Source organism: Clinocottus analis, unplaced genomic scaffold (genome assembly GCF_023055335.1).
Source record: "Clinocottus analis isolate CAN_PGR_092001 unplaced genomic scaffold, fCliAna1.0.p SCAF_19, whole genome shotgun sequence".
NCBI lineage: Eukaryota > Metazoa > Chordata > Actinopteri > Perciformes > Cottidae > Clinocottus > Clinocottus analis.
In genome coordinates this window covers 697,501-721,500 of record NW_027175920.1, presented here as the reverse complement: position 1 = coordinate 721,500, position 24,000 = coordinate 697,501, and the positions used below count along the sequence as shown (strand labels likewise).

The 24,000-nt window shown below is 44.1% G+C and overlaps 2 protein-coding genes across 6 annotated transcripts in view; one reads left to right on the top strand and one right to left on the bottom strand.

Moving 5' to 3' along the window:
• Nucleotides 1–2,239: 2,239 nt before the first annotated feature.
• pdk2a (pyruvate dehydrogenase kinase 2a) lies at nt 2,240–9,894 on the bottom strand. 2 transcript variants are annotated; one of them, XM_068582906.1, is made up of 12 exons: nt 9,634–9,759; nt 9,456–9,536; nt 8,583–8,724; nt 8,185–8,256; nt 7,438–7,622; nt 6,428–6,517; nt 6,226–6,303; nt 5,828–5,907; nt 5,148–5,246; nt 4,039–4,149; nt 3,188–3,301; nt 2,240–3,074 (listed from the first exon to the last, which is right to left on the bottom strand). In XM_068582906.1, the coding sequence occupies exons 3-12, from the start codon at nt 8,648–8,650 to the stop codon at nt 2,931–2,933; spliced, it is 1,041 nt and encodes a 346-aa protein (XP_068439007.1). In that variant the 5' UTR covers nt 8,651–8,724; nt 9,456–9,536; nt 9,634–9,759; the 3' UTR covers nt 2,240–2,930. The 2 variants fall into 2 exon arrangements, with proteins under 2 accessions (XP_068439007.1, XP_068439006.1); XM_068582905.1 differs by lacking the exon at nt 9,456–9,536 and having other exon boundaries at nt 9,634–9,894.
• Nucleotides 9,895–13,113: 3,219 nt separating this feature from the next.
• Nucleotides 13,114–24,000, top strand: part of tbkbp1 (TBK1 binding protein 1) — a 49,407-nt gene continuing 38,520 nt past the window's right edge. For 2 of the 4 annotated variants that reach the window (XM_068583012.1, XM_068583008.1), the window contains exon 1: nt 13,114–13,438. The gene's annotated coding sequence lies outside the window, so the exon portion shown is untranslated. Of the gene's footprint in view, nt 13,439–15,576; nt 15,962–23,217; nt 23,724–24,000 lie in introns of those variants that run through there. The other 2 variants (XM_068583011.1, XM_068583009.1) reach the window with 2 other exon arrangements.

The window sequence follows — 24,000 nt, the reverse complement described above, 5'->3', positions numbered from 1 at the left end:
TAGTGAACTAGATGCGATACATAATAAAATCACTCTTTCCTCCTGTGGACGCAGGACTCCTGGATGACGAGGTCAGAGGTCAGCAGCTCTTCCTCACAGTCTTCTTCAGCTCACACTCTCATCACAGCAAAGACAGAAAACAATCAGAACCTCAGATTCATCTTTCAGGTCCACAGAGAGAACAGAGAATCATATTTCATGTGAAGAACGTTTCTTGTTCTCTCGTCTGGTTTCTCCTGCAGCCGACGCTCCGCATGCAGGACCTGAGTCACGCTGCTCAGGTGTTGTTCCTTCACACCTGAGACGCTCCGTCTGCTGCACAAACAGCTGCGTCAGCCATTTTATTTTAGCCTCGATTCTAAATGCTGCAACGTAAAAATATCAAAGGATTGACACGAAGAAGTGGCAGCGAGAGACGCAGACGGAGGCAAGACGCTTGTGTTTCTGTTTTAGAGACGAGGTGTTGTGACGTTGGACTGTTTTTAGTGCAGAGATACCTGAAAAAAAGTGATTTTAGTCGTTTTAAAACAACATGAAGTTCATCAGGAAGGTCTGTGATAAAGAGGTTGAAAGACAAACAAGTTAATTTAAATATTAAATGATAGTTTTCATCCCATCTGTGTCTCAGTTTTGCATGTCAGGTTACAGGTAACAACTATTTCTGTCATTCTCTCAACCGCTGATCCATAAAATGCCAAAAAAAACATGGATTTCAGTACATTGGAAAGTCCTTAAAGTCCAACATTGAGGCCCAAAAATTAAAGACTTGAAGTTTCTGGACACAAAGACAAAGAAAAGCGCCGCGTTCCAGAAGCCGGAGCCGCAGAAAGCTCCATATAAAATCCTTAAATGTGGCCAGAAACGAGTAACAGAGACAGATTTTCAATGTATTAAAGCGTCACGTATTAAACTGATGAATAAAGGTGTAATACATGACATCACAGTGTCACACACCTCGTGAGTCGTTGCCTTCACCAGGATGTAATGTTCTATTCTCTTTGCGCTCACACGCTTGTGTCTGGAAGAAGCTGGAAGTAAAAAACAAGGAGCTCTCGTTGCATAATGCATGAGTCTTAATCTGCGTCTGCCTTCTGGCTTCGTAGCGTCGCAGAGCAAAAGCTCAAACTCTGACTGAGCCGGCGAGCCGCCAGCTGCACGAGACCACAGCGTTGCTCACATGGGCAACCATCTGGGGACAACAGTTGCTCAGGGATGTCAGAATGGATCCTCCCCTAAATGACTTTATTATTATCTGCCTTTTTTGGGAGGGAACGTGCAAAGATTTTAGTTTTAAAAGGCGTGAATTACTTAGAAAAGTTCACATTCTCACTATAATGAGTAGAACACATGCAGGTGGTGTATTTATTCATTAGAAAAACGTCATAAGAGATGATGTAACAAAGAGAAATGCTTTAATTATTACCAAAATACAAAAATAAATCTAAATATAAAGGACTTTAGAATAAGGGTGTGCTAAATAATAAAGGAATGTTTTTCTTATTTAATTAATATTAACAGTTAACTCAACTTTGCTGATGTTTTGGAGTTAAAGGGGTCAAATCAATCAGGTACAAATCAAGAAAAAACACGTTATGAATCTAAAAACCCTTTTCTGCCACAAAAAAGAATTAGGACCAAAATATATAGTATAATACTTACCAAAATAAAAGTTTTTTTTTTTTTTTTTAAAAAGACACAAAAAAAATCATAAAAATAATTCAAAGAAAAATAGGACTAATAGTTATTTATTTTCAGTTGCATGTTTTACAGCCGCTGGCTGCAGACACTGGACACGATGCTCCTGTCGCTAGGCAGAGTCTGTCCGCTGGTTTGCATGAGATAAGGAGAACTCGCTGCTGGAGGTAAACATCCTGCTCAGCGTCTGCAGATCAGCTGCTGCTGGAACGTGAAGTGAGCTTCACATCCGCCTCCAGCAGGATCATATTTATATATATATATAATTTGAATACTTAATTTGAAATGAGCTTTTCTTCATTTTATTGAACTTACTCTTATTTCAATTGTTTTTTCTTTTGGTTGACTTAAAAAATGATCCATTTCTTTCTATAAATAAAAAATGCAAATGTGTATATTTAGTCCAATTTAAATTTAAATGAAAGAAAGAAATGGTGGTATGAGTGACTGCAGAGTAAAAAAAAACACTTTTCAACCCACAAAGCTGCAAGAGAAGACAAAAAGACAACACTGCAGGAGTAACAACTAACACAAGAGAAGCACGTCGTACTGAAGTTCTTTATTATTTGGGCTGTATTCACACTATGTACAATCTGTTCAGTCACGTGTAGCTATAAAAATAACCTTTAACTCACTGTATGCTCAAGATACATTTAATACAAAAAAACTGTGCTTTTTTTATTTTAACACATTATGGACCCAGGAAGCACGTTGCTCCTCATATGGCACAAAGAACAAGCTGCGACTGGAAGAAGAAGAAGAAGAAGAAGAAGAAGAAGAAGAAGAAGAAGAAGAAGAAGAAGAAGAAGAAGAAGAAGAAGAAGGTCACATGACGCTGAGGTAACGCTGCTTCGGCAACATTCTGTGATTTAAAGACGACGACGACTCAATTTAAGAGTCGTGAATTTGATGAAATCAGTACAGTGCTCTAAAAACTGATGGCGGGGCAACAAGAGTGTTAGTTCAGATGCTTTGAGCCCTTCGGGTGAAGTCGCCTCGATAAGGCTCGTGTTCATCTGCAGGAGTCTTTTAAACTCTCCTCTTCCCAACGTGCTATCCGTTAGTAGCTGTTTTCTATTTCCACCTCCGAAGATCCCAAAAAAAAGATCCACGAGGCCTAAAAGCAGCAATGAAGGTTGCTAAACTCAAGATGAAAAAACCCGACTACAGGAAAGGGTTCTGCACACGTGGAGACGTGGAGGTGGAGGTGGAGGTGGAGGCTTCGCGGTGCGTCTTCACTTGGGCACCTTGTGGACGCTCAGGTCCAGAGGCTCCGTACTGGGGACGCACCAGTCGTCCACTTCCTGGCTCACTTTGTAGTTCTTCAGAGCGGTTTTGTTGTACACCGGCAGCCGCTCCACGGAGTCGGTGGACAGCGCCTGAGAGGGGAGGACTTGTTACTACAGATATCATGTCGTACTTCACGGGGCTGCAGGGTTGTGTGTGTGTGTTGTGTGTTGTGTTGTGTGTGTTGTTCCCGCGTCCGGCTCACCTTCAGGTAGATGACGGCGTCCGTGCCGTGGCCCTCCATGGAGTACAGCTGCAGGTCGCCCTGGAAGTACTGCGCGTAGAGACGGGAGATGGGCAGGCCGTAGCCGAAGCCGGCCTGTTCAGAGAGAGGGGTGTGTGTGTGTGTGTGTGTGTGTGTGTGTGTGTGTGGGGGGGATCATGTGGTTAGAGACAGCTCTGTTCTCCGTGAGGATTCATTTAAACAGTGAGAGTCAAAATGAGTGTTTTGATGCTTCTAGACGGGATGGAAATGTCACATCAATGCAATATTGTGCAAAGAAAAGAAAGTAAGTATATATATATATATATATATATATATATATATATATATATATATATATATATATATATATATATATATATATATATATATATATATATATATATAACAAAAGGAACAAAAAGGGAAAACTAAAAAAAAAATACTATCGAATATATATATATATATATATATATATATATATATATATATATATATATATATATATATATATATATATATATATATATATATATATAAACATATGTGTGTCAACTCCTTCACTACACACACATTTGTTGTTTGCGTTTGAGCTCGTCTTATTATTCTGTTGTAATCTTTACAAGAATGGCAAGAATTTTCTACGGTAATAATGAAGTTCTACAGTTTATATATAAAAATATATATTTAAAGTATATATATATATATATACTTTAAATATATACTTTAATTTTATATAGCGCTTTTCTGAATACTCAAAGATGTTTTACATAGGACAGACGAACAAAAGATTTTTTTTTTTTTAAACACACACACACACACACACACACACACACACACACACACACACACACCAGTGGGGGCCGTGTGTCCGCTCCTCTCTGTGGAGCCGGCGCGGTGCTGTACATGTAGCTGAAGAGGTTCTCGATCCTCCGGAAGGGAACGCCGCCGCCCTTATCGCTCACCTGCAGACGGGGGAGGGGGGGGGGGGGGGCAGAGAGGTGAGATGTGGGAGAGGACAGACGCCACCGAGAGGTCCTTGAACGCCACCTGTCCTGAACACACGGCCTCAGCAGCCGTCAGTAAACAGGAAGAGGAGGTGCTGAGGAGAAACTAGATTTAAGGGGATTAGCAAAAAATAAGATGCATTAAAAAAAAAGGGATCGCAAACTAAATCAATGCTTCATCGCTGTCATTTCAACACGAGCTTATCGCTTCACAGCGGTGTTTTCCTCCTGTCATTTGAATGTTTATCCTCCCCCAAAGCCTTCTGAAGAATAACTAAACTTCATGAAGGTTCCTGCACGATGCCGTTGCTTTTCATTTTCTTGCTCTCATCTCACAACTACCTGATCAAACCGGAGGTGGATCACAAACCTCCCGTCTCCTGTCGGCTAAAAAAATGTGCGCAAACAGCCGCAATGGCGTCGAGACTTTTGAGTATTTTGAAGCATTGTGTCGTCTCTGACTTGTTGAATGAGTCCCATGGAGCGGCGCCGCGTCCCGGTGACGCGTCATGAACGCCTCGTTAATCTCCCGGCGGCTCAGCCGCTGTGTTTCCCTCCGGCCGGCCCTCGTGTGACTGATTGAGGGCGACGTCGTTGCGTAACGGGTTTAGAGGAGGATTTGGGCGACGCTCTTCTCTTTGAAAAACAAAAAAGGCGTCCGCCGCCCGTTTTAATGAATTCATTTAACACTTAACTGATTCGAACGGCGTAAAAAAAAGATTAACTCGGTGAAAGCGCCTCGGCTTTACAGGCTCCGTTAAACCCGTTAACAACCAGCCGGTTCACACCGAACATTAAAAACACGCCCACGGACGGTTTAAAAACTCAATCCACCTGCTATTAATAAGTGTGTGAACATTACGGGGGGGAAGGAGTCCCTGTTCACTCCTCTAGCAAAACATCCAACAGTCTTATTTGTGTACTTCAGGAGGCTGTGCTTGTGACTTGCCACCCACCTTGATTGACATGTCCTCGTCTCCGAGAGACACCAAGACCCGAACGGGAGGAAGTGTGTTGCTGTTGTCGTGAGTCTCAATCGTGGCCCTCATGGCGTTCTGCAACAACAAACAAAAGGGAACAATGAAGACATTTAACCCGCTGAAAACTGTGGAAAACAATGTTGGCTCCAGACCTCCTTTTCCCTGTGTTTGAGCCGTCGTAGGAACCCCAAATTAATGCCAATACTTGTGTTTATTGCATGTATTTGTTCAGCAAAGTCTATCTGCAAGTGTATATCTGCAACAAAAAAAAAATCACTTTTAAAAGATATTTTGATCATAACTATGAACATCCAGCATGATATGAGCCAGATTCCCTAAAGATGCCTCCTGGGGCATCAATAAGACACCTTTTTGGAAAGATTAGGACCTAAAGAATCAGAATCTGCAACAAAAATCACAATAAAACAAAGACTTGGCCTGTTAGGAAGGAGTTTCAGTCAAAAAAGTGTGTCGTTTGGTTCAAAAATGAGAAAAAATTACGTATTTTAAGCCAAAAGATTGTCTGAATGGGGCATGCTGGGACTTAAAATGGGCGCGGGAGGATTTTCCCACGGTTTCCAAAAGGTTACAGTAGTTTGTGCGTCGTGCTACAGCGCTCATTAGTCTGTAAAGGTGAACTCTGGGACGCGTCGCACCTTGAAGAGCTCAAACAGCATGTGGTAGAGGTGAGAGGGCACGTACACGATGCTCATCGGGAGGTTCTTCATCTTCTCGCCTGCACAAAACGAGACAAAACGGCTTCTTAATTCCTTCATTTAATTGTCGGCGTGCGCTCCGAGAGGGTCCGCCGTGTCAATATTGTCTGCTGCGTTCAGCCGGGCTCATTGAGCCGTTTACGTGAGCTGCAGAGCTATAATTAGAGGCCTCTCGGGTCCATCTGGATGAACGCTAATTCACAAACAAACACTCGCTCCCTGTGTGTGCACACAGAGGACTCGGCTGCAATTTGTCCTTCATTTAAAATCTCTGGAATGAGCAGCGAGGCCTGGGTTTTTGCGCTTAATCCCGGCAGATTAAATGAGCGTAAACGTACTGCACATCTCCTGGAGAACCAGGTCAGGGGAGCGCAGGTAGTACTGGTCGCACAGCATCTTGGCGCTGTGGAAAGCATCTGAACAAAGCAGAAAACAATCATAAAAAGGTCAGAAATTATGATGAGAAAACAACCCAAACTGTTGTTTTAAATAGTAATCAAAGCGTGTGAAGACGCGTCAAAACTAATATTCCCTGTTCACCTTGGACGACATCGCCGACCTCACAGTGGGGGTCGATGCTGCCGATGGTGTTCGGGTGCACCGGGTTGAGGGTTCCATCAAAGATGAGAGCTAAAGGGAACAAAAGAAGTCAAGAAGTTCAGATGAGTCAGTGATGATCAGTGATGAGTCATCAACAGTAAACAACAACATCAGTTAAAAGTCTTGTGGCTGAAGTAAAGATTGTACTTTTCCACGTTGAAGAATGTACCGCTAAAGTCGGGTTACAAGCCGCTACTAGCTTCAGTTGGCTAGCAGCCAGCTAGCGCTGCTGCTAGCGCTGCTGCGAGCTCTCCGCTAGCGCTGCTGCTAGCTCTCTGCTAGCTCCCAGACAACCAACGAAGGTAGCGGGACCAACCCCGACTCAGGCAGCGGGGAGCTAGCAGCAGCGCTAGCAGCAGCGCTAGCAGCAGCGCTAGCAGCAGCGCTAGCTTGCGTCTGTCAATAGCCGCTCTGAAAGCTGCACACTGTACCTTTAAAAATGTTACGATAGATTCATTTGTTCGATTCAATTCGTCCAGCGTCTTTGATATTTTGCAGATCCTCATACGCTGAGAGCAATTTGGGGTTTTGTGTCTCATACCAGGACACTTTGACGTCTATTTAAGGAGAAACTAGTTTCCTGTTTGCTTCTCTGATAATTCCCCAGATACTTCTGCACCGCATGATGTCGCATGTTGATCTGTAAACTTTACGATGTGCATCCTGACTCGACTCTTAACTGTTCCCCCGGCAAACAACAACATCCCACGTGAAAAATCTTTAATGGATGTGAGGATAAAAAAAATATAAGGCGACGTTTCTTTAAACAATTATCTCAGTGTGGAGAGACTTGTTTCCCCCTCTGGGCGCCGACAGAGTGACAGCGAGGAGAGAGAAATAATAAAGTCACAAAATATTCATTACAGACACGATGCAAGAACTACAGGAGCTAGCTTATGAGGCTTTTTTGTGTCTGACATTGTAAGAAGACGCAGGAAAAGGTTGCTCACTGTGCTGGTTGATGAGCATGCGAATGGAGATGCGGCTCATGTAGAAGCGGTCCAGGAAGTACTGGATGTTCTGGTTGGTCAGCAGGTCCTGAGGGAAGGCCTCTTTGTACTCGATGATGCCCTGGGCCATCGTGGGCACCACGTCGTTGTGCCGGTTCCTGATGGTCACCAAGGCGTCCACGAACCTGAAGGGGAAGGGTGGCGGGGGGGGAGGGGTTACATGAGAACAACGAGTAAATAAATAAACGCTTTCAAACAAATCCAGACTTCATTTAAAAACTACCAGGAGAAACTTCTGTGTTGATTGTGGCGGCCCCTGTGGACGGAAGCGGTAGTGCACCAGAGTCCCTTAAGAGCGGCGCGGGTCTCAAGAGTCCCCCTCCAGTGCAAAGCATTTTGGGTAATGTCTGATAAATGTGTTTTATTATAACTATACAACTTCTTTATCGAATATGAATATTGAATATGTGTTAAATAACTATTTTTAAAGGATTTTTGAATGATTTTACACACTAGAGTGTCTTCCCGCACTCCTATATGAGAAGCATTTGCTTTAGAGAACCTCTAATTTCACCGCAGCTCAGTCCTGGTTCTGGTTCTCCTGGGCCTTTATTTTGTAGGCCACAAAGAGGCCTACAAAATAAACAATTCAATCTTATTCAACCCGTTAAAGGTTCCACTTCATATGTGAAAGGGCAGTGTTGTTTCTGAGCCGTTAATAAACACATGAACAACATTTAAACTTACTCTCCCAGGACTTTGAAGTCGTCCGGGTTCTTGTCCAGGAAGTCCAGGATCTCCATTAAACTCTGGATGTACCTGACCCAGAAAATAAACACACGTAAGAGAAGTTAACACCGCGGCGCTGCAGCTTACTCTACTTTAAATATTTACAGTGCTAAATCGTGTCCTGAGCTCACACGGCGGCTCCTGAGGAACAAGATCACGTGAGCAGGAGAAACTAGAGGAGAGTTCAGAGCTTTCCCTCTGGAACGAGTTCAACTCACTGGGCTGTAAACACTCAACAGCTGTGAGCGTGAAACGCGCCGCCGGTCGGGGGTTCGGCTCTGGTTTCAAACGGGTTCTCACGAGTGGTTTTGCTCTTTTGTTTTGCTCCCATGGCGCCCTCGGCGGCCCGGACTCACCAGCTCTGCACCGTCTGCACGGACGAGGTGGTGAGCAGTCTGCTGGGCAGCAGCTTGATTTCCTTCATGATGTTGGAAAGCCTCACCGGGAGCTCCTGCCTGAGGAAGACGAAGGACGTCTTCTCACAAGCGTTGATGGAGCCTGAGGAAATGAATGGATTCATCACTTCAAGAGACAAAATGTCAAAAAAATTTAATTTTCAGCTTTTTTTCCAGCTTAAATTATAGTACAATTAACTTATTTGGGGTTTTAGAAATACTTTTTAGAGGTCGCAACCAACTGTGAAAAGTAGTTCTCACAGTTTTCTGACATTTAATGAAGCAATAGTGCACGTGATGATTAGTTGCAGCCCTACTTTATGGATATTAAAACGATATTGAACACTCGGATGGTTTGAACAAAACAAACCTTTTGAGCACTGAAATATTATACTTTTTTAACATCTGACATTTTGACAACACAAATACTACTACTACAACTATTTGAGCGATTAAAAAAAACATAATAATAAAGATAAGCAGAACTATACTACACACTCTCTCTCTCTCTCTCTCTCTATCTCTCTCTATCTCTCTCTCTCTCTCTCTCTCTCTCTCTCTCTCTCTCTCTCTCTCTATATATATATATATATATATATATATATATCATATTATCCATCATGCTGCACCTTTACTGCTTCTTTTGCTCTCTGGATAGATAAACTACATGTCGTACTATGTGCAATGACAATAAAGTTGAATCTGATCTGATATATACATATATATATATTCTTATGATGAATAAATAGTAGATACAAGCATTTTAACACTGAACTCCTCTGCACAGTTTGCACGCCGGGTCATTTGCAACCTGCTGGTTCTACTTTACTCAACATGAGTGGTTGTGGTCAGAGAGACTTCAGGCTCGGGTCCTGCAGAAAGATATGATGCAACACTCCGCCCTGCGAGCACGAGCTGCAGAGACACGCAAACGTGCACGAGCACGAGTTATCCTGTCGCTGAATCTTCTCCTGTGCGCACGTGACCCGTCTGATCGCGGATCGATACTCACCGAAATCGAGGAACTGCTTCATGGAGAGCGGCGAGGGGGAGAATTTAGAGAAATGCTCGATGTGTTTGGGCGCGCTGGCCAACGCGGCGTTTTTCATGATGAACCTCACGAACTTCATTCTTGTTGTTGTTGTTGTTGTTGTTGTTGTTGTTGTTGTTGGTGCGGAGGCGTCGAGGCGGCAGTTAGGTCCGTTGCTCAGCGATAAGTCTCCTCAACTGACGGCCGGACAGGAGGCGCCGCCGCGGAGCAGCGCGAGCCCCCAGCCAGCCAATAGGAGGGCCGGTTCCTTTTATTTACGTTCCCGGCTCGGCCAATGGGGAGCCTCGGGGGCGGGGCTAGTGAAGTTCCGTCAGCAACATACTAACATGAACTAACATGCCAGGAAAGATAGACAGGAATAAAAGCATTAAAAAACAATATATGATATGAAGATGATTGTAATTACATACACATATCAGTACATATCTTTCATCCCAGCTGCTTTTATTTTATTTGTATTTGTGTATATATCTTTCCTGTTGTTCTATATTGTATGTTGTGTCTGTAAGCTGCTACTACGTCAACAAATATCCCCTTAGGTATTAATAAAGTACATATTCATTCATTTAGTCGTTATGGCCTTGTTAGTGCTACAGGATTTCATAGTTTTTATATAAAGTTCAGAAATAGTCCCTTCACTAAATAGTTCCTTCACTAGTTCCTTCACTAAATAGTTCCTTCACTAGTTCCTTCACTAAATAGTCCCTTCACTAAATAGTTCCTTCACTAGTTCCTTCACTAAATAGTTCCTTCACTAAATAGTTCTTTCACTAGTTCCTTCACTAAATAGTTCCTTCACTAAATAGTTCCTTCACTAGTTCCTTCACTAAATAGTTCCTTCACTAAATAGTTCTTTCACTAGTTCCTTCACTAAATAGTTCCTTCACTAAATAGTCCCTTCACTAAATAGTTCCTTCACTAGTTCCTTCACTAAATAGTTCCTTCACTAAATAGTTCTTTCACTAGTTCCTTCACTAAATAGTTCCTTCACTAAATAGTTCTTTCACTAGTTCCTTCACTAAATAGTTGCTTCACTAGTTCCTTCACGAAATAGTTCCTTCACTAAATAGTTGCTTCACTAGTTCCTTCACTAAATAGTTCCTTCACTAAATAGTCCCTTCACTAAATAGTTCCTTCACTAGTCCCTTCACTAAATAGTTCCTTCACTAAATAGTTCCTTCACTAAATAGTTCCTTCACTAAATAGTCCCTTCACTAAATAGTTCCTTCATTAAATAGTTCCTTCACTAGTCCCTTCACTAAATAGTTCCTTCACTAGTCCCTTCACTAAATAGTCCCTTCATTAAATAGTTCCTTCACGGGCTTTTTTCAGGGTCGCTTAATGAAGAAATTCACTTGTGATGCTGTAACATAGTTAGTTGATAAAAACTCTGTGCAGGGTTTTTCCTTCTCATCGTCGCCTCACTAACAGTAGCAGCATCTTTATGAACCCCTCGACAGACTCGAGCTCTTTCCAGTCTATAAGTTTGATGTGATTCAGTTGGGCCCCGGAGGCTGGAGGGTGAGCGGGTCGGGGTTGATGGAGGAGAGGTGGGGGGGTTGTTGTTGGCTGCACTCGGTACTTTTCCGCTCTCCATCAGCCTACATTCCTGCCAGCAGTCAGCTCTTATTCCCCCGTCTGTCGGCAAACAGCCGGGCGTATCAGGGCCGAGTGGTCGGGCCTCCGCTCGGCGCCGCGGGGGTTAACGAGCGGGCGACCGGACGACAGCAACGCCGGTGGAAATTTCCTCTGGCTGCAAGCCGGAGGAAGCCGGTCGTACAAAGAACAGTTCAGTTCTAAACACCACGATTCTGATTCCTCTCAACAAAAGATCCTCCTGATTAAAGGTCAAAGCGTCGCGTCCCGGATGCGTCTGGTCGCCGTAATCACGACACTTTAAGTCTCTATTCATGAAGCGAGAGGCGGCGGCAGCGTGAATGGATGAGAATTACAGGAGACGAGCCTCTAATCAAGAGGATGATTGAGCTTTCAGAGGGTCGCTGTAATCATGTTGAGAGGAGCCGCTGAGCGAGAACAAGGAAATAAAGTACAAGTGAAGAAAGTGAAGAGAAAACGTGAAAAATCAAGAGTATGTTATTTATAAAACACCAAGCATGTTGACCTATGACCTCAGGATGAAAAGCAAACTATGACCGCTTAAAGTAACTTAGAATGCGTTATAATAGTGATTAAAATGCATTTATATATAATAACTATAGAAATTATGATGCTTGCACTTATGAAGTATCACGATAGTCGACCTTAAACGTCATCATAACATGTTTTTCACGTGTTACATCTATAAAGTATAACGCATTTTTAATTGTAAAGTGCAATGTAGTCGTGCTAACGCATCATAATTATGGGCATGATACATTATAGATGTGTGCATCAGAGGAAATGAATTATTTAAATGTGGTCACATGTCAAGTGCAGGAAATATGAATGGAGAGGAAATGAACGTGAATATAATAAAAACAAAGAAATCATCACGTGAAACATCATTTCTAATGTTTTCATTTTGTTTTCTTTGTATAATAAACATAAATATATAAATAACAAGTGAAGAGATCAGTTATGTCCCTCACAAAGTGACAAAGTAAAGGTGAGAGACATTAAATAAGCAAAGAGTTCATTAAATATCTCATAAGAGGCATATGAGTGAGACACAGAAGTGGGGCATTAACCCAAATTAGGGTCAAGGCCGTAGGAGACAAGGAGTCCAGCGCAGACTATTTTAAACGCCCTCACGCTTCATGTCCTGTGCCAACTCTCCACAGACTGTTTCCTCACCGTCTGGAGAGCAGAAGGTGTGAAGTGTGAAGTGGACGGAGCAAACGGAGGAAACGCCGCCTGCAGCATGCGGCTCCGAATGTAAACTGTTGCTTCGCATCCTTGTTCCCTTTCCTAGCTAGGAGACGAGTGAGGATGAGGACTCGCTGGGGTTTTGCTTTTATCGTTTCGATGAAGAGGAGAGAATGAAGAGGAGGAGGAGGACAGGAGAGGAGAAGAGAGGAGGAAGAGGAGGAGAGGACAGAGAGGAGGAAGAGGAGGAAAGGAGAGGAGAGGAGGAGATGAGAGGAGAAGAGAGGAGGAGAGGAGGAAGAGAGGAGAGTGGAGAGGAGGAAAGGAGAAGATAGGAAAATAGATAAGAGGAGGAGTGGAGTAGAGGAGAAGAGATGAGGAGAACAGAGGAGAGGAGAGCAGAGGAGAGAAGAGGAGAAGATGAGACGAGAGGAGGAGAAGAGAGGAGAGGTGGAAAGAGAAGAGAAGATGAGAGTAGAGGAGATGAGATGAGAGGAGAGAAGAGCAGATGAGAAGAGATGAGGAGAGGAAATAAGAGGAGAAGAGAGGTGAAGAGACGAGAGGAGGAAGATCACACAGGAGTCTTCCTCGTTGCCATTGGCTCTGCCTCTTCACGCTCTCGTTCCTCAGACCGACGCTCGTGTTCCCGCGACATCTCGTCCTCCACGAGGCTCCACGGCGCGCGGCGCGACGCTCAGTGCTGCTGCCCGAGAGCAGCGACGCGGGAGGCGGCGTGCTTGTGTGTCCGCCACCGGAGCGCAGGGACCGGACCAGCAGGCTCCTTCTCCTTCTTCTTCTCCTCCTTCTTCTTTCTTCTTCTTCTTCTTCTCTCTCACGGAGCACCGGACACACCGGGAAACAGAGCGCATCTTTTTTTTCCTTCTCTTTTTGGAGGAGGAGGAGGAGAGCAGCCTCCCACACCGCCGAGCGATGGCATTTACGGATCGATCCACGGGAGCGCGTGAGTTATCCATCTTTAAACACACACACAAACACACACACACACACACACACACACACACACACACACACACACACACACACACAACCCCGCGTGCACATCTTCATGTGACAATGCGTGCACAACACAGTGTTTTTAGCCGTCGGCTCGTTTGGGCACGAGACGAACCCACGCGGCTAGAAGATTGAAATCACAATCGCATTGTTCTCTCTGTGTTTATTTATCGCACGCGCATTTTTTTATTTGCAGCTGATGCGTATGTATCTCCTTAAAGGAGCCGCGCGGCAACATCAGCAGCACACACACACTCATACACACACGCGCGCACACACACACACACACACACACACACACACACACACATACAGAGCGACCATGCCACGGCCCGCAGGGCAACCTTCAACTTCAGCCTGGAGGCGCGTGCACGGCGGTGCGAGGCGGTCAGGAGAAGTGTCCCACATCTGTCGCGCGCTTGTTCTCTGGCCTTGTTTTGGACCAGTGCACGTTGAGAGAGGGAGGAAACTGGAGAGAGAGAGAGAGAGAGAGAGATAGAGAGAGAGAGAGAGAGAGAGAGAGAGAGAGAGAGAGAGAGAGAGAGAGAGAGAGACAGGCTTAAAAAAAAAGGTATCGCAACCCCACAAACACAAAGCAGGTTACGTCCACACTGCACATCCTGCACATGCATGTGTGTCTTTGTGTCTCTACAGCGTCTTTATTCTGCAGCGCAACTTGTTATCTAACTCCTCCTGTGAATCAAAAGGTTAACAGAGGAAAAGGGAAAAGGAGGTGCTCTCACAGGGCTGTTGGAACATTTTGTCTTGGAAATACAAACACTGTTAACAGTCTAAATATAGACTCATCTTTTACTCCTTATGCTAGAAAAGCGTGCATGCTAATGCAGATGAATATGTGACTGACGGTGTATTTTGAGGCGACAGATGGATTTAGAGTGTTTTTAACTCCCTCTGGTTATCCACTGAATGCTAATACCACACTAGTGAGAGTAAGCCTCAACAGCTTGATGATATAACTGTGTCAAAACTCTTTTCTGTGGAGCAAACACACTTGAGACCCTGTGAGAATGTTCAGGAACGCTGAAGGCCAGGTTTTTTTTATTTAATCTGTAAATGTACGAGGAGAAAGAGATGCACTGCTTATCAGATATTGAGATATTTAGATATGTTAGAAGTTGTCGTTGTGATGTCACTCATCGGTTTGTGGAGCCTCGAACATAAGATTTTGTAAGAAAGTGACAATATTTGGACTGAGGAGCGATATAGAGATTCTGTATACGTCTGTTATGAGAGACCTGTCAATCACCTTGTAGCCCCGCCCCCTAAGCGTCCCTGTTTGACTCTAAATGACCATAATGTACTAAATGAACATCATGCTGTATAGAAGAAGACTTGAAACTAGAGATTGAGACATAAACTCATGTTTACAATGTTTACTGAGGGAACACATCAAGAGAGAAGTAGAGTCATTCATATAGACTTCTATACAACCAGAGGAGTCGCCCCCTGGTGGTCAGGAGAGAGAATGCAGCTTTAACACATGAATCACAGACTTCTATACAACCAGAGGAGTCGCCCCCTGGTGGTCAGGAGAGAGAATGCAGCGTTATCACATGAAGCATAGACTTCTATACAACCAGAGGAGTCGCCCTCTGGTGGTCAGGAGAGAGAATGCAGCGTTAACACATGAAGCATAGACTTCTATACAACCAGAGGAGTCGCCCTCTGGTGGTCAGGAGAGAGAATGCAGCGTTAACACATGAAGCATAGACTTCTATGCAACCAGAGGAGTCGCCCCCCGGTGGTTAGGAGAGAGAATGCAGCTTTAAGACATGAAGCATAGACTTCTATACAACCAGAGGAGTCGCCCCCTGGTGGTCAGGAGAGAGAATGCAGCTTTAAGACATGAAGCACAGACTTCTATACAACCAGAGGAGTCGCCCCCTGGTGGTCAGGAGAGAGAATGCAGCTTTAAGACATGAATCATAGACTTCTATACAACCAGAGGAGTCGCCCCCTGGTGGTTAGGAGAGAGAATGCAGCTTTAAGACATGAAGCACAGACTTCTATACAACCAGAGGAGTCGCCCCCTGGTGGTCAGGAGAGAGAATGCAGCTTCAACACATTTCAGCGCCTCCTTTCTTGTGAGCTCCGGTGACGTCGTGTCCAGAGGAGCTAATTTAAGGGAGTGCATCGCGGCTCCTTTAGCCCACCTGCTAATCACACAGCCGATGCACCGCTACAGTCCCTCTTGGGTCCTGGTTTGCTTTTCTGCTATTTTGCCCTCGTTAATCATGTTTTTTTTCTTCCTCCCGCACTTTTAAATTGGATCCCAGCGAGCTCCTCCATGCTTGAAGCTGTTGTATAATGTGCTTTGTTATCTGCTGATGAGTGCTGCTGATGCTGTTTTCTTCTTCTTCTTCCTGAAACATGATGCGCTGTGAAGTGAGGTTATGAGCATGCCGGTTATTTTATTCTCTGGAGGAAATGAGCTTTCCGTGTGTTAAATGTAAGTATTAGATTACTTGCAGAGGACTCCCAGTCCATTGCATTAAACCTTATATTTGTGTTTGATTTGTTTTTTGTTGTTGTTGGTGATGGTATCAGGACACTTTACAGGAGAATGCGTCCGATGTTCCAACAGGTTGTTCTCGGCTACGTTTTCGCGGATGATTCATAATCGGAGACGCAGCCGTCGAGTGTTTGTTTCATTTAATTAGAAATGTTCTTTGCAGCCGCTTTGTTCCAGCTGACCTTGAGGAGCGTTGTAACTCCTGCACAGCGTACGAAGGAGCTTGTGTGCGTACACCTTGAGGTGTGTGTGTGTGTGTGTGTGTATTGACACAATCAGATCGAGAACATTGGCAGCGAGGAAGCGTTTTTTTTTCTCCGTTGAATGAATTTACTGGCAGAAGCAAATGTGTCTGGAAGTGGAAACGGCCGCTCGTTTGAGAGACTTTATTTTTCGATTGTCGTGGACGACGCTGCTGTGTGACGCTCATTAAACCTTGTGGGTTTATTTAAAAAAGAACAAAATTGCAAAGTAGAGACTCAAAATAAAGATAATCTGACCAAAAGCCTCGTGACGCTTATTAAAAAAGGAGCAGAGTATTGAGTCTAATTAGAAAGTGGCACACTTTGCTTTTATTTCTGCCAATTGCCCATTAAATTCTGTCAAGCATGTAAATATAGATCTATGTTTCACTTTTGATCATTAGTGGTATTCTTCTCCCAAACAAATGGACGATGACATTCATTAAATTCACAGATGGAAGCCTTTTTTTTCTTCTTATTTTCATCAATAAATAAATAACTAAAATTTATTGGACTTTTCTGAGTATTTTATATATAAATATATTACCCATAAATCAAACTTTCTGCAGCCGTGAGACTAATATGATCTCCAAACTACACAATAAATAACTTTGTGCTTCACTGCCTTCCGGAAAAAACATTTAACTCAACACAATTTAGCATTGCACTCCTATGATGTTGTTGTAATCATGATTACAACAGTTAAAAAAAAGAAATAATCAAAATCAATGCAGCAGAACCGTAAAGGTCATTTTCCCTCATTGTCAAAACCTGGCGCCTACGTTACCCACAATGCAACAGTCGAGTCGGGGATTCTGCAACTGTACAAAAAGAGCAAATACGCCCAGAAAAGGCTGAATAAAAATAATATCCATGAGACCTATAACATCTGCCATCCATACAAAGTCAGGGGACAGAGAGTTACTGTTACTATCAGGTGTTTTATTATCATATAAATATTTAATGGTTTGAAGTGAGGAGCCTTTAACTGGTTGTGAAATAGTTCAGAGGCCCAGGGTATCATTGAATACCAAGAGGAAAAGTGAAATATACTTTTATTAGCTTTAAACGCAACAGTAATTGTCAGTACCTGTGTGTTGTGACACCTTTACTCTGGATGAGTACTTTCTGTCGTTCCCCTCTCTGAATCATCCTCTTCAGAATTAGAGCTGTCGACTTGTTGAGCAGCGACACGTCGGAAAAACATGTTTTACTCAACGTAATTACATCCATCTTCTTTCACTGGAAAGGTCCTTTTGGAGGCAGCTCGGACATCATAACGCACTGGAACAAACCAATCAACCAAACAAAGGGACAGACCATAATACCAATCTAGCAAATGTCTTTCAGGAAACGGCTGAAAAGGATTCAGCCCAAGCAAGGAGGCTGGATTTTTTATTTATTCATTGAATTTGGTGAACACCTTTTCAGATCTTGGAATGAAGAGCAGCTCGAGTTGAAGGTCGTGTGCTTTATTTTTTTTTTCATAGTTTACTGTTTCTTGATCACGACGGCGTCACCTTTTGGATCAGACGTTTAGGAAGCTTCATGGATGGTGATGAAGGGTATAGTTTAGATGTTTTTGACTTCATGTTAGCTTAAAAGAAGCTCCACCACGGTCACATGACTTCATGTTAGCTTATAAAGGAACTCCACCACGGTCACATGACTTCATGTTAGCTTACAAAAGAACTCCACCGCGGTCACATGACTTCACGTTAGCTTATAAAGGAACTCCACCACGGTCACATGACTTTACGTTAGCTTATAAAGGAACTCCACCACGGTCACATGACTTTGCGTTAGCTTATAAACAAACTCCAACATGACTTCACGTTAGCTTATAAAGGAACTCCACCATGGTCACATGACTTTACGTTAGCTTATAAAGGAACTCCACCACGGTCACATGACTTCACGTTAGCTTATTAAGGAACTCCACCACGGTCACATGACTTTACGTTAGCTTACAAAGGAACTCCACCACGGTCACATGACTTCACGTTAGCTTATAAAGGAACTCCACCATGGTCACATGACTTTACGTTAGCTTATAAAGGAACTCCACCACGGTCACATGACTTCACGTTAGCTTATAAACAAACTCCAACATGACTTCACGTTAGCTTATAAAGGAACTCTACCATGGTCACATGACTTCACGTTAGCTTATAAAGGAACTCCACCATGGTCACATGACTTCACGTTAGCTTATAAAGGAACTCCACCACGGTCACATGACTTTACGTTAGCTTATAAAGGACTAGAGTCCTAGTGAGGGCGCTCAGTCAGCGAACAAAACGTTAAAATCTCACGCATGTGTTGAACACTGTGACCTTGTTTTTCAACATCAAACCAAAAACACATCGACTACGAGACGAGAGAACAGGAAGCGCAAAAACATGCCGACTCATTCCCGTGATGCAGGACTCGTTTCTGCAGGACTCTGACATCATTACTCAGTCGTCGCTAATGATCGTTCTCCTCACTGCGGATGAAGTTCTGCGCGTTCGAGCAAAGTTCGCGACGACCAAACCCGCCGACGGGGACGGCGCCTCGAGCTCGTCGCGACGCTACGATCCGTCTTTTACACCCCGGAAAAAAAAAATGTAATGACTTCAACCGGCGGAAACCAGCCTCGGATCATTTAGAGTACACTTTACAGTTAATGCGCGCTGAAGTTGCATTAATAACTCTGCGGCTGCACGATTCGCTAGCACCAGAGAGCCGGGGCTCAGACACCAGAATATGAGGTCATTTATCTCACTCTGCAGGCTCTTCACCGGTGGGCAGCATATATTAGACCCGACACACACACACACACACACACACACATAGTGCTAATTAATGCAAAACCTATTCCATTTCCCTCCAATGTCTTTGCCACTTTTTCACACTCCACGTTTCCTGCTCCACTCTTTCTCTCTCTCACTCTCTCTCGCTTTGGGAATCTACACAATTACGCTCTGATTATGTTCACGTACATAAATATGGACTTTCGTGTCAGCCACACACTCACGCCATGATTACATTCATGCCCATAAATACGGACTTTTATGTAAGCCTCTCGCAGGCCGAGCCGCTGAGTGAAGAGGCCGAGCAGAGCCCTCCCCTCCCGTCGGCTGATGGAATATTCATGGGTCGGCTTTCGAGGGTCGCCGAGGGGAAAAAAGATGGCGGACAGAGAGAAAGAGAGAAAGGACAACGACCTGCTGGGATCCTGTTCTTACTGTTTATTATTATTAGTTTTATTTCAAAAGTCAAAAGATTGCGATGTTTTTCTTACGTCAATGCGGCGGATTTCTGTGAAATTGTCATTTTTTTAGAGCGTTATTCTGCGAAAAAACAGGAAGTAATGGCTGTTTGAAAAAAAAAACATGCTAACCAGCCACGACGGTTGATTGTTAGTTAATTATTACAGCAAGTACTGCAATGCAATTAATTTGTCTTCGGGGCTCAACGGCGTTAAAAACAAGAGACAAGAGTCTCCTTTTTTTTTATGGAAGCTCATTTCCGCCACACACACAAAAAATAATTTAGGACCAGAAAAAAAAAAAATATTCGGTTAAAAAAAAAAAAAAAAAAAAAATTATTTTTTATTGACGAAAATAAAAAAATCCTAATTTCTTTTTTTTCTTTTTGGTCCTAATTTTTTTTTTTTTTTTTTAGGTAAATTTTTTTTTTTTGCGTGGCGGAAATGGGCTTCCATACATTTTGAAGTGTGGTTGATAAAAAAAAAAGGGAGTCAATCTCATTACATTTTTTAAAATCCGTCCCCAAACAAGAGAAGCAGACCTGCAGCCAGAAGTCTAGCCGCGGTGACAGACAGGCTGCTGGAGTCCAGATGGACTCATCTGCATCGGCGGCGCCGCGCAAAACGCCGCCAGACCGGTGACGCCTGAAGGACGACGCGGCGCCAAAAAAACACACAAGATTTGTGAAAAAAAATTCCAGGCAAACGGCGATTCTTCAGAGATCCATTTCCATTAGTGTGAGGAGGCAACAAGGTCAAAACCCCTGAAACCCCTCCAGGACACACACACACACACACACACACACACACACACACACACACACACACCTCACATGCTCCCTCCTCTTGCATTCCCTCCACGTTCTTGCTGTCGCTCGTGAATCCTGCTGCTGCAGATGTTTTTATTTTTTATTTTAACACGTTTCAGGTTTGTTTTCTTTTTGTTTGGGTCTCCATCTTTTCTGTCCGCGAGAACAAACATGTCGTTGCAGAGTTTATGATTAATAAAATAAGTCCAGCGTGGCTGAAAACCCCCCCAAATATGCCGACATGTATACCCAATTGTGTGCAGTTTTCCTGTAAAATGTAATATTCCACTATTATTCAGATTATGACCATATTGTGAATTTGAACGGATCAACAGCAGACTGTTTTTTTTTATTGCCATTTAAGACAACAATAAACATTTATATAGATGCCTGTATGTTTGCATGCTGACATTTTGAGCCTCTTTCTTTTAAAAAAAAAAAGTTCATTATTTTAAACTCAGCGTGAATGAACATCATGAACACATGAATATAAACACATTTACATGACTTTTACTACACTTTTTACTGTTTTCAATGACTTTTCCAGGCCTGGAAATAACAATTTTATGAACTCCATGACTTTTTTCCCAGGTTTTCCATGACCCTGAATGCACCAGCTGTACGAGCGTTAGCTGCTAGCTAGCGAGCTAGCAATGGACGTGATGCGGAAACACTGCGTTCAAACGTTGGGCCAAACACCTGCGACATACTGCAACTTTAATGCAACAAAAAGGTTGCGGCGTTCTCTTCTGAACACGCAGCAGAATAACACGTCGACGCGCTCTTCATCCATCTCTCTCTCTCTCTACCTTCTTTTCTCTGCACATTTTTTGTGTGTTTTTTTACATAACTGTGTTGTAATATCTGTGGGCCAAGGCAGCGACCGCTGATTCTCTCTTTTCTCTCTTGCTTCTGAGAGAAGCCGAGGGCGGCCCACCTGCATCAAGGCTCTCCTCTCTCTCTCCATCAGGGTTCTGGCTTCAGATGAGTCACTTCTCTCTCTCTCTCTCTCTCTCTCTCTCTCTCTCTCTCTCTCTCTCTCTCTCTGAAAAGCCTCTCTTCCCAAACTCTGCTCTCAAAAACAACAAACTCTCACACTTCCTCCCACCGGCCGGTCGGTCCCGGCGGCTTGTGTTTTTTTTTGGTCTTTACCCCCTCCGACTGCACCAAAAAGACGGGCATTCTTTGGCCCAGCAGGACGGCCATGACGTGGTGCTTGTGTGTGAGCGTTGTGCGACAGCCGCAGGGGGCGGTGACACAACCGAGTTACAGCGCGGCTTTTTTCATGTTGGAGGACACCTGGTTGCTTGGGAGACTGAAGGAATGTGATGTAACGGCAGAGTAATGCGACCACTCGCTCCCTCGGCCCACGCCAGGCTCCGTGCCGACCGCGGAGGCACAACGTGGAGTAAAAGTGTGTGAGAGTGTGTGTGTGACACAGAAGAGCTCTAAAGCACCTACAGAGAGTCGTAGTAAAAACAGAGAGAAAAGGACCTCGTGTGTGTGAAACACCGGAGGAATCCTGCTTCCAGAAAGAAGCAGAAAGTCCGTTTTTGTCCTGATGCCCGGCGGGGATTCACACAAGTCTTTTTGTGTCCCAGATAAACCAGGTTACCCAGTTGTCACTCGACTGCATGAACTCCCTCTGGTGCACCTAAAGATATCGAGTCACAGTCGGAAAATGCCCCGGCAGAGGTTTCTGTCCGTGAGAAACTGTTTGCTATTTTAATGCCTTGACATAAATCCTCTGCTTTTTATGGAAGGAGACACAACTCATCAGCATGAAACCTCCCGAGACAATTATTCCCTTTGTGTTTCAAGTTGTACCAGCATGTTCAGAGACGCAAAGGAGGTTTAATCTTCTTCAATATGGACTTCTTTTCACTCATCTCCTGAACATAAGTCTTTGAATCAATCAGTCATTGGACATAAAACAGATACATCTCCATGTTTTTAGTCATACAAAGTTGTGTGAAGGCGGCTCTGAGTGATATGTGAACAAACTCCTCTGTAGAAACCTTCGGGATGTAGAGAAGCTCGATCGTGGAAGCTGCTGGAGCGGAGATTCATGGATCAGAGTCTGAGGAAAAACTGCTTTAGAGAAACCAGCCTTTAAAGAGATGAAATGACAGACATCTTGAAGACGCTAGAGGTGAATATGAGGAAAACCATAACTAACAGATATCACCATGAAACCTCCCCAGTTGATTACTGACATCAAGACCAAAATATAGCACCATTAAAATGCATAAATCACTGTGTTTTGTTGACCACGTTGTCACGTCTCTCCTGTCCAGACTTCACCGTTAAACTGCCGTCACGTTGGCTCAAAGGCTACAAAGAGTGATGTCACATGTGAGATGATAATCTGTAACAACTGTGAAACTACAGCGAGCGGCAGAGAGGAAGACGAGCGGCGAGCAGGACGAAGGGTTTCTGCTCCGTGTGCTGCGTCGCTGTCGTTTACAGAGCTGGACTCCTGCAGGTCTTTCCTTCAGCGACTAAAGGACCGGCTGCTTTGTGTCGACAGCCTGCTGCTCCTTGATGCTGTTGTGCTTTTGTGCTTTTGTGTTGTTGTGTTACAAACACGGAGGACTCGCTGGCCGCCGGCAGACAAACAGGAAACAAACTGCTTGTTGGTTTGCAGGTTCAGGTGAGGATGAAATACACACTGAGGTTGTCTTTGACTGCAGCGGCGTTTCAAGTCGCCCGGCGGGAGTTCAGTTTGTGTATTTATCCTGTTACACACACAGGAGGACTTTCTGCACACGCGTGTGACGTGACGTGTTTCAGCTCAGTCGCCAGGGAGAAACTACGAGGTTGTAGTTTATGCAAAACTACGGATACGTTGAATGAAGACGCTTTGTACTCGGTCAGAGGAAGTGATGTTCTGATGTTCTGTTGTTCTATTGTTCTGTTGTTCACTTCCATTGTTCCTAATGTTCTGTTGTTCTGTTGTATTGTTCTGTTTTGTTGTTCTGGTCCATTCCGTTTTTCCGTTTTCCTTTTGTTTCTGTTTTACGTTTTTTACGTTTTTACGATCTTGCGATGTTACGTTTTTCCGATGTTCCATTGTTCCCAATGTTCTGTTGTTCCCTTATTTCATTGTTCCGTTGTTCTGTAACTCTGACATTCCTCATTCCAACCTCAACATAGCTAAACACGACTAATCCTGTCCCAACGTTCGATGTTTAAGATCTGATCTGAAGTGTGTTCGCGGTGCAGGGAGGTCTGCAGGCCGCGCGTCCTGAGGTTTGGAGGAACGTCCAACATTTTGTTCTGCGGGGGTGCGGTCGTGCAAACGCGCTCCAGCTGCGGTTCTCCAGGAGTTTCACACGCTTCCGCTCGACGGACGCTCGGTTGGCGGCCGCGCCGAGAAAGAACTGTAGCGACAGGTACGGCCGGCCAGGTGGAACGATTCAAGAAATGGGAAAATTTGGACGAGGAAAAACTCGAGCGAGTCCAGACTAAAAGACTTTGTCTCAACAAACAATGTCGCATGTGTTCAGGGTCCAAGAAGGCGCATACGCGCCGCGGTGGTGTTGCTTGTGTGGGCTGCTGTCCGTGCGGCTGGAAGCCAACGAGCAGACGAGCCGCACGAGGCAGACAATGACTCTCTGTCGCGCTGAGTCAATACGCCGGCATTGACGAGGCTCCGCCTCCACGCCGCCA